The sequence below is a fragment of the Lithobates pipiens genome, unplaced genomic scaffold (assembly GCF_037356315.1).
Source record: "Lithobates pipiens isolate NorthernLeopardFrog02 unplaced genomic scaffold, aLitPip1_a1.2 Scaffold_22, whole genome shotgun sequence".
Taxonomy (NCBI): Eukaryota; Metazoa; Chordata; class Amphibia; order Anura; family Ranidae; genus Lithobates; species Lithobates pipiens.
Window position 1 is genome coordinate 87,965,259 of NW_027507784.1, and position 11,193 is coordinate 87,976,451.

An 11,193-nucleotide genomic window follows, 5' to 3' on the forward strand; every position below is an offset into this window, starting at 1 on the left:
TGCATTTTTGCACAGTACTGTGTTCAACACATTTCCTCATAGCAGCCTCAGGATTGGTAGCCTCGTATTTTCCTTCTAAGCCCTTGTACACACAGTCGGACATTCCGATGGACAATGTCCGATAGGACCGTGTTGTCGGATAATCCGACAGTGTGTTGGCTCCATCTGACTGTTTCCGTCGGAGTATCCGACGGACCAAGTTTTCCAGCTGGGCTATAAAATTTTCCGACAACATGGTCCGATCGGACTTTGTCCGATCATGTGTAGAGAATTCCGATCGGACAAAGTGCCACGCATGCTCAGATCAAATTCCTAGACCAAAGCTATTGGCTACTAGCCTGAATGTAGTCCCGTCCTAACGAAATAACGTCATCACATTAAGTACGATCAGATTTTCTGACAACTTTGTCCGACTGTGTGTATGCAACAGTTTCGGACAAAATCCATCTGACAAAATCCAACGGATTTGGTTGTCGGAATGTCCGGCCGTGTGTACAAGGGCTTAGATTGTGTAATAGGAAGTTGACCAGAGCGCACCATTATATACAATTAATCTTTATAGTGACAGAACACTAACATGGTTGCAGCCTAGTCATTTGGATGTTTCCTATACATGAATGGTATCCCTACATAGTCATTAATATCAGCGCTAAGGTTTCCCGGCTTTACTAATATTGGTTTGGTTGTTTGCCACCCCCCCCCCCCAAACAAAACAACACCAGCCGCCACTGGCACTTATGCTTCGATTGCACATCTCCTTCTGGAAATGGTAGTTGCTTTGCTAACACGCCGATCCTTTAGCTTCGGAAACTGTATGAGGAACTGGCCACAAAGATTTGGTACTGAAGAGAAAAGATTAGGCTGACAGCCTAGTAACTAGCATTTTCAGAGAGATATCAGTGGTGGAAACCTCGTACATCTCTCTTGAATTATATGTCAAGAGACAGAATTGGGTGACTATAATGAGACACATTGCAGGCCTTTGGTAGAGGATTGCTCCTTTACCCATAAATACAGATCATTTCATGTATTGTAGACTGCCCAGGCTGAACAATGTGCAGAAAATGTCTTTGTATGGCTCAGAAATCAGCCAGGCTGAGTGCTTCGCATTAGTATTTCACACAACCTTCTCATCGTCTGCTGAGATTAGATTCATTAACTGAGCTAACACTGCGATGGACAGGGAGCCGTTCCGGTGACACGGGAATGACATTGCAAGGGTAAACACACATTAAAATGGCCGCAGACGGCTCCGAATGTAACCCATTACACCAGAGAACAACACTCGCAGGCTCGGGGGTCATTCACAAATAAAAGACACATTTCCATGTATTCTCTTATGACACCAGAAGAGTATATAGAACTTGTTAATCATTTATCTCTGATCCTCAAGCTTGGATAATAATCGTTTTTAGCCAAAGGACCGGAATAATTTATCATTATTATTATTATAGACATTTACAGTATATAAAACAATCAGGACCTTACATATTGTACATTCACGCTAGACCCTAGACCTTGCTTAAAGCGGAGTTCCACCCAAAAATGTAACTTCCACTTTTCTGGGTTCCTCCCCCCCTCCGGTGTCACATTTTGCACCTTTTAGGGGGGAGCAGATACCTGTCTAATACAGGTATTTTTCTCCCACTTCTGGGCATAGATACCCGAGCCACCCGCGGGTATCTACGCCACTTCCGGCGCCTTCGAATCCCCCCCCCCGCTGCCTTCTGGGAGACACACAGGTCCCAGAAGACAGCAGGGACTAGTAGGATAGCGCAGAGCGAGTAGTGCATTGCGCAGTAGGGAGCCAGGAAGCTTCACTTCCTGATTCCCTTACCAAAGATGGTGGCGGCAGCACCCAACAGCTGAGGGATAGATCGGCTTTGGGTGCCGACATCGCGGCCGCCCTGAAAAGGTAAGTGTCCTTATTTTAAAAGTCAGCAGCTGCAGTATTTGTAGCTACTGACTTTAAAAAAAACAAAAAACGGTGGACCTCCGCTTTAAAGTAGAAGTACAGCCAAAGCTTGTTTGGCTGTACTTCCCCTGTGGATCACAGGAGTGCAGAGCGTTCTGTGGTCCTGTGACCCATTTTCAGAAGACAGCGAGCTGAAGCCAACTGTCGGCTGACGTCCCTTAGCCAGTCCAGGCTCGGGATCCACCCACGTGCCTGGACCGGCACATGGCGATTTTCACTGAGATTGCATTGCCCATTGATGTGCACTGAGATTACATTGCCCATACACTTGCATTGAGATTACATTGCCCATTGACATGCATTGAGATTGCACTGCCCGTTGATTTGTATTGAGTTTGCATTGCCCATTAACTTGCACTGAGATTGCATTGCCCATTGATTTTCACTGAGATTGTATTACCCATTGATGTGCACTGAGATTACATTGCCCATACACTTGCACGGAGATTGCATTGCCCATTGACATGCATTGAGATTGCACTGACCATTGATTTGTATTGAGTTTGCATTGCCCATTAACTTGCACTGAGATTGCATTGCCCATTGATTTTCACTGAGATTGTATTGCCCATTGATTTTCACTGAGATTGTATTGCCCATTCATGTGCACTTAGATTGTATTGCCAATTGACATGCATTGGAATTGCATTGCCCATTGACTTGCACTGAAATTGCATTGCCCGTTGACTAGCACTGAGATTGCATTGCCTATACACTTGCATTGAGATTGCACTGCCCATTGATTTTTATTGAGTTTGCATTGCCCATTGCTTCGCATAGGAATTGCACTTTGAAGTGCAGGAGGCACCCTATACAAGGCCACAGAAAACATACCATCTCCATGCATATAGTATCCAGGCCAGGACTCAAACCAAGGACCCCAGGTCTGGAAGGTTGTCCTATAAATGTACCCCAACCAACCCCCCCCCCCTCACACACTCCATTCATATGACTGCTTATGCCTTTTAGCCATTTATCATCTTCACAAACGCTATTCAAGTCCAGGACCCCCGAAATCCAAGGACCCTTTTAAGCTAATTTTATTTTTTTGGGCAAAAGTCCTGCAAACCTGCCACAGTTTTGGATTCTGGTTCTTCAAAGTGGTGGGAGGGCGGCCTCTGCTTCACAAAGCTTCACAACCTCTTCCCAGTATTTGAAAAATGAGCTGAATTCCGTGACATTAAACAAAGACATTTTATAAGAGAAATCAATATTTCTGAGAATGCAGACGACATTTAGTAGGAACACGTAGTCACTAAATAGGATTATTACATCTGACATTGGAGAAAATGAAAAATCAACAACGCATCTGTTGGTGGGGTTTGATATTTTTGGACACGAGTGAATTATGAGATCTGTATGCAACAGAAGGCAAACTCTGGGCAGTTATACATGAGAGTCAGGCATTGCTCACCCGGAATAGTGTGCTTATTGACCAGCTGAGCCATATGTTAGCCTTGGAAATGGAGAGGAACTGCTACATGCATTACAAATATAGCAGGCCATTTTAAAACCAAACAATGGTGCCACACTACCCTACATTCTATGCATAGCTATATAATTAATACAGGATAAAGAATGAGCATTTAATTGGGTAAACCGGTAGCAAGAGAATGGCATGTTACACCCTTATAGGAGACCACAAATTAGCGCAAATCATCTATATGTGCTGAAGGGAGCCTGGTAGACACAGTCGTACAAATTAGTGGCTGGATTAAAGCCTTTATTGGTTATAACGGTAATCAAACAAACAAATCCTTAACTGGGGGGAGCCGGCTGTGCTGCTTGCAACTTCACAGTTGACTGCCCACTGCACATGTGCAAGCCGTACTTTGTGAATGGTCCTGCAATCTTCTGGGAACTGTGACATTACAGTGTTACACGCAAGCTCCATCACTACCGCGCAATGATGTCACCCGGCTCCGACCTACGCGTTATGTCCCACCCATGTGACTTCATCAGGGGTCAACTTGTGGGAAAAAGTATTGGGGAGGAAAGAGGGAGACCTGGATGACTGGTGACTACTAAAAATGTCCTCAAGTGCTTATGACAGGAAACGGATTGCACGGTAGTGGTGGAGCATGTGTAACACTGTCAGGTCCCTTTTACACTGGTGGAGTCCGCCAGTGGATGTGCCTGCTCAGCAGGGGATCTCTCTGCTGATCCCTGCTGAGCAGGTGGATGACAGGTCCATGTCTGCTCAGCTGATGCAGAATGAACATGGACACAGCCCGTTTTCCACTATGGGCTGTTGGACAAAAACAGAGCGCCTGTCCATTTCCATCCTACTGTCATCCGATCTGCCAGACGGATGGGGAGCAGATTCCCATCTTTCTGTTTTCAGCAGGCAGGAACAGATTGGATGTCAGCGGGTGTCAATGGACACATGCCTGTTGACATCTGCCACTTCATAGAGGACAATGGATGGTCCGAGCGGGTCTGACCTGAAAGACTGACAGGTCCGTGTGAAAGGTGCCTAATGGTGGTCACTGTGAGATTGAGAGATTTTAGGAAAGGAAAGGCACTATATCCTCACTATATTGGCTTTGGAGTGATATAATGACTAAATTCTTCTATTACTATATGAGAGGGATGTTTTTTATTGATTCACAAATATTTGAGATGTTTATTTTTTATTTTATCTAATCACATTTAGTATTAGGTTTATTGTATGAAGATTGTATGAAGATACTATTTTATGTATTGTATGAAGATACTATTACACATGCATGGTGATAGATGGTCATAATTTATGTTAGTTTAGGAAGGTGTATGGCCAATGGTGATACTGTGGAATCCAAGACACAAAAAAAAATCCAACACACCAAGAGGTAAAGACCCCAAATCCTAATTTCAATAATAGCACAAAGAAGAATGGTGGTTTCGATGTCCTCTATGTGCTAAATATGCTGTTATTGTAATCAGGATCTCAGTAAAGAGTTGAAATCTTTACCTCTTGGCATGCTGGGCATTTTTGTGTCTCTTATGCCCCGTACATCGGAAATTCCACCAGCAAAAGTCAGATGTGAGCTTTTGGTCGGAGATTCCGACCGTGTGTATGCTCCATCGGACTTTTGCTGGTGGAATTTCTGCCAGCAAAAGATTGAGAGCACATTCTCTATTTTTCCGACGGAAAAAGTTCAGATCGAAAATTCCAATCGTCTGTAGCAATTCCGACGCACAAAATTCCTACGCATGCTCAGAAACAATTCGACGCATGCTCGGAAGCATTGAATGTCATTTTCTCGGCTCATCATAGTATTGTACGTCACCGCATTCTTGACGGTCGAAAGTTCAGAGAACTTTTGTGTGACCGTGTGTATGTAAGCCAAGCTTGAGCAGAAAAATCTTGGATGTTTTTTCCGACAGAATTCCGCTCTTGTGTACGGGGTATTAAGCAAGCAACCAGACACCACACAAAGTCCTGAAGAAAAGAGGGACCCGTCGGCTCTTTACTACTATTATAACCAATACTAATACTAATACTATTATAACCAATAAAGGCATTAAACAAACCTCTGAGTTGTACAACTGTCAGTGTTTGGTGCTCCTCACCATACACAAACACACCCACAGATGGACTACCATCTCTACTGGTTCTGCCAGGGAAAGAACAACATTGGTAGGACGGTAGCATGGTTTCTACACATTTCACCAGTTCACCAACAATAGAGTGTCCAACCAAGCAACCCTAACTTTGATCAGAACTCCTCCAGTGCTTCCACATATCATATGAAATAATAGCACAAGACAATACAGTCCCTGATTTATATTAGATGCTGATGGGTGATTCAGTGCATCAATAACCAACCAGGCCTGAATGTTTTTAGTTTATTGTGATTCTGGCCTTGAAATTAACTTCTACACATTGAATTGGCCAGCAATTCATCAAAACACCTCAACTAAGGAGTGACTACAAGTTTGGCCAGAGTTGCATATACAGTAGGAGAAGGATAAATGTCTTCTAGAAGGTGAAAAATAGATTTTACACATTGAACTTGTGAGGGAGGAAAGGTAGAAAACAATCTAGAGTGCTTCTATATAAAATAAAATATAAACACTGGTTCAAGTTACAGCAAATTCAGAACCATGAATTACCAAATTATTTATCTCTCCAGGCCTTTCCATTGGGGTAATCACTGATATGACACCAACATACGACCACCAAGTAGAAGGTTTATGTTTTTTCACATTGTCAGTCCACCTGTCAAATAAGTGATTGTTACAGGAAATCTGTCGTATGTAGGCTGCCTTGCTGACCTACTTCTGAACATGCTAAACTCCTGACTGTTGCTCTGTGCCTTTAGCTTCAAAACGTCCAATATCGCTGACCATTTTCATGGAATGCCATCCTGTTCAGAGTTAGTGGCTCAGAAAGTATTAAAAACAGAGACCATGAGGCAATTAGCATTTGCAGAAAGAAGTCAGCAATGGCAGCATACATATTTTTTTTCACTAGGGTCAACTTTAAAGACCTTTACACTGCTCGGCCTCTCTATTATTGCAGCTACCAAAAAGCTTTGGTGTCAGAGTTTAAAGACAGTAGTGAGGTCACCCACTCGGTCATGTCACACTGCCCATGGTCAGAGATTGGCTATTGGGCCCAAGTGATGATTCATAGATTTGCCCATACACCACTGGAGGAGCACCTTAAATAAATACGGAGCATCTATAGCAGTGGTCTCCAAACTGGAGCCCTGGGCCTGGATGTGGCCTTTGCTTGCCTTTATCCAACCCTTGAGGCATTATTCCTGCCACTAACACCAACAATGGGGCACAATTCCCCCCACTGACACAACTATTTCTCCGCTTAATACCAAAGGTTAGGCATTGTTTACTCCCACTGGGCACAGTCCAGAACCACCTAAAGTCTGAAGGACAGTAAACTGGCCCTTTCTTTAGAAAGTTTGGAGACCACTGATCTATTGGAATTAATTCTTGCATTGTATGCCCAAATGGGTCCATGTGCATGAGCTCTTTCAGCTTCCAACATGATCACCCAAGGGTGGAGCTACACATTAAAAAAACCTTTCTTGACTTGCAAAAAATGCAAAATAACCATCAAAAACCATATATGAACACAAAGGGCATTTTCAAAGCATTTGTAAACTGATAATTTTTTATGCTCGAATAGATATAGCCTATTTGTGCTATTCAAAGGACTGCAAAATCACTGAGACGGACCTTAAAGTTACTATTGATATACTCCAGAGCAGCCTTTCTCAACAGGGGTTCTGTGGAATCATAGGGCTCCTCCATAGGTTGTTAGAGGTTCCTGGAGCAATGAGCAGTTTCTGACTCTCACATGAGTAACCACTGACAACAATAATCTTTTTAGCTATCTGTATTGGGGGACTCTTCCCAATGACCATAAGTGGAAGAAACATTCTTACCAGTGACTATCCCACTAATGTACTGTGGGCTGTAGATATAGTAACTATTGGTAAGGGGTTTCCTGAGACCAGAAAGTAATTTCAAGAGGTCCTCCTTGAGAATGGCTGCTCTTGAGTAATATAAGTAAAAACGATAATTTGCTTGTGTACACTGAAACCCCCCCCCCCCATTCACTGGTCAGTTTTCGGTATGTTAAGCCAGCCATAGACGGTTCGAATCTCAGCCGGATCAGCAGGAACCAGCTGAAAGTTGAACCAGGTATGGGAAAACTGAATGTACCCAAGTTGATCTATTAATCAACTTGGGAACAACCACATGCGATTATTGCTAGTGGCTGCAAGGAGAACACAATGGCTCAGCGGGAGGAATTCCCCATCAAATCTGTGTGTGTTGATGGGGGAATTAAAGCGGGGTTCCACCCTAAAGTGGAACTTCCGCTCATCGGAACCCCCCCCCCTCCGGTGTCACATTTGGCACCTTTCAGGGGGACGGGGGGTGCAGATACCTGTCTAAGACAGGTATTTGCACCCACTCCCGGGCATAGACTCCCACGGGAGTCTATCCTGTTTTCTGTCCCGCCGCGCTGTCTGCTGGGACACACACGGGTCACGAGACAGCACGGACCATTCCTATTGCGCTGTGCGACTCGCGCATGTGCAGTAGGGAACCGGGAAGTGAAGCCGCAACGCTTCACTTCCTGATTCGCTCACCTAGAATGGCGGCGGCAGCAGCCGAGAGCCGAGCGACCGATCGTTCTCGGCTGCCGACATTGCTGGACCCGGGGACAGGTGAGTGTCCATTTATTAAAAGTCAGCAGCTGTAGTATTTATAGCTGCTGGCTTTTAATATTTTTTTTGTAGCTGGAATCCCTCTTTAAGTGATTTTCTTTCCTGCAACCTGTGGTTGCGGGGTAAGAAAATTGTTCCGTTTATGGACAGCTTTACTTTAAGAAAAATAACATTTAAGAGATCTGCTCCATCAGGAAATGCAGTAATGGTTATATAAACAGAGCAGTTCTGAATTATGGCGTCGTTGTTGGTGGACGGTCTGCCGGTGCATGGCCAAGAATGAGCTTTAACAACGTAATGTTTGAAAGGAAGATGCCAGGTGTTATCCTGGTTAGGACTATTTTTAGTCATAGGCTATAGCCCTGTAAAGCTGCCCTCTGCTCCTTCAAACATTAGGATCTGCTAAAGCAAAAGGGGGGTGGGGTTTTTTTTTGTTTATTTAGCATCATCTTAAAATGATATAATGGCACTCCACCCAAAAGTGATACATTTTCCATGCATAGGGAGAGTGTTCTTCATTCCTCCATTTTTCCCACTTTCTGTTACTGCTACAAGAAGATCTTGCTTTCCATAGATAATCCAGCAAGTGGAGTTAGCCCTTGTACACACGGTCGGACATTTCGACAACCAAATCCGTCGGATTTTGTCCGAAACTGTTGCATACACACGGTCAGTCAAAGTTGTCGAAAAATCCGATCTTTCAGAACGTGATGACGTAATTTCGTTACGATGGGACTACGTTCAGGCTAGTAGCCAATAGCTTTGGTCTAGGAATTTGATCTGAGCATGCGTGGCACTTTGTCCGATCGGAATTCTCTACACATGATCGGAGTATGTCCGATCGGACCAGTTTGTCTGAAAATATTTCCAGCAAGTTTGAAAATTTGGTCCGACGGATATTCCGACGGAAACAGTCCGATGCATACCACACACAGTCGGATTATCCGACAACACGGTCCGATAGGACACATTCCGACGGATTCTCCGACCACGTGTACAAGGGCTAAGTCTCCAATGGTGAGGAGTCAGGCTGGAGTGTAGGCATGGGTAATCTTGCCGATAGTCTATAAGAGGTAAAAAAAAAAAAAAAAAAATGGCTCAAAGCACAAGTATTTACTAAAGCATTAAAGGGTAGGTCCTCCCAAAACTTATATTTCAGTTATAGGCAGATTCAGGTGCTTTTGGCTCAAGACCTTCCTGCCTATTCTCCGAGCTTTGTTCTATCCTATGTTTGCGTGTTTCTACTCCTCCTGTTTCATCCTTTATAGTATATAATGAAGTATAAATCCACTAAGGACAGCAGAAACCTCCAATAAGTGCAGCAGGGGTGCAGATCTGGGAAACCATTGCAGAGGTCACCCCATAGAAGAATCCATAAGGTGATTCTCCGGTGTCTACCAAAACCTGAAATATCAGCACAGGAGGATGGACTTCTTAAATATCAGACACGAGCAAACCGAGACCTAAAAAGGGAGACCCATGCTCTGGCAGTTGCCTTTTCTGTACATGCATTTCGAAATCTACAAATTTGCCCACATGGAGTTTGAAGCGCCGATTTGCTTTGAGGAACGACATTGATAGTTGCTCTGTCTGGTATGTGCTGATGAAGCGTATAGGGGGCTATACGGACGAAGTACACAAGTTATCAATCCAGCAAATGTCACTCAAACACAGTATCAGTTGCTTGTTGCATCATCCCCACATTGCACCGCTCAGTTTACCTTTCGTTGTACTTGCCATAAATTGGATGAGTTACATGGTGACACTTACCTACATGGTACAATATATGCAACAAAGTATGGAATTACTGAATTGTTCTTACCTTCTAAATCGATGATGGCAAGCACAGCGCTGGTCACCGCTTCTCCCAATGCGTTCTGCGCCACGCAACTGTAAACCCCGGCATCCTCCATCTTGCTGTCCCTTATGCACAGCGTCCCGTATTCCTCTGCTCTGGGGTCAAGGGACTCTTTGTTTTTGTACCAGCTCAGCGTTGGCACTGGGTTTCCTGACACTGCCACCTTTAGACTGATGTCGCAGCCTGTGCCAATGGCAGCGTTCTTAAGCTTGCGCACAAACTGAGGTGGGCAGGGCTGCGACTGGTCTTGCTTTTGGTGTTTGGGGAGAACACTAGGGCTTGGAGGAGCTCCAACAGTCTTGGTGAAGGGTCGTGTCTGGGGGCCAGAAGCCCCATTCTCATTGGCATTTAAGTTCATCATCACTTGGGTACGGTGCATGGTAAATGTCAGCACGGGATCTTGTTCTAGGCTAAAGGGTTAATTAATTATAGAGCAGGGGTCAAGCAAGTCCAGGAGCCTAGATTGTCCGGAGAGTAGATGGTAATGTGTATTTCGAAAGGTGATGGCAGCGGGGGCATACACCAGGGTGCAAGAGGGGGAGATGAAAGAGGGGGTACCAGCCCCAGGGTGGCAAGAAAGACAATCAAAATTCTTACAAATGCAACTCCAAACTCTTGACAAGGACAGGTCCCCTTATATCCATGCACTTGTCCTTCCAGGTAAGGCCCGGGATGGTGGAAGGCCTTGGGCTTGCCCCTAGGTCTGAGCCCCCTCTACGTCTCCCTCTCCTCTTCGGTCTGTCCTGCAAAAGAGACCCTTTAGACCTGCTGAACACTGAAGTTGTCCCCCAACCCTCCTGTCACCCGCCCCTCCTCCCTCTCATTCCAAAAGTGGCACGGACAGCTGCCTCCCCTCCTGATATGTGACATAACTTGGCTGAAGCTTTCCATCCCCTCCACTCTTCATCTTCCTCCCTCCTCTGTCCACTGTCCACCCTCCCAGCTCTCATCTCCTAGTGCAAAGAATAGAAACTGCCCAGGAACTTACCATATTCAGATGACAGGAGCGGGTCCTACACACTGCAGATCTGGGGAGCAGGTGCCAGGATGTGTAGAATCGAAGCAGATAGTGTCGCATGTTGATCTTTTAATCCTCCCGAACGCCTAAGGACTTCTTCAGCAAAACCGAAAGGAGAAAGCATTCTGAAAAAAAGGCCACTGACAACGTTTCAAGTTTA

The 11,193-nt window shown here is 44.8% G+C and overlaps 1 protein-coding gene across 3 annotated transcripts in view; it reads right to left on the reverse strand.

Moving 5' to 3' along the window:
* SPEG (striated muscle enriched protein kinase) overlaps positions 1-10,787 on the reverse strand; it is a 496,800-nt gene extending 486,013 nt beyond the window's left edge. For 2 of the 3 annotated variants that reach the window (XM_077447841.1, XM_077447840.1), the window contains exon 1: positions 9,980-10,781. In XM_077447841.1, coding sequence (XP_077303967.1) covers positions 9,980-10,394 — 415 coding nt within the window. In that variant the 5' untranslated portion in view covers positions 10,395-10,781. Of the gene's footprint in view, positions 1-9,979 lie in introns of all 3 variants that reach the window. The other variant, XM_077447844.1, reaches the window with a different exon arrangement.
* Positions 10,788-11,193: the final 406 nt, after the last annotated feature.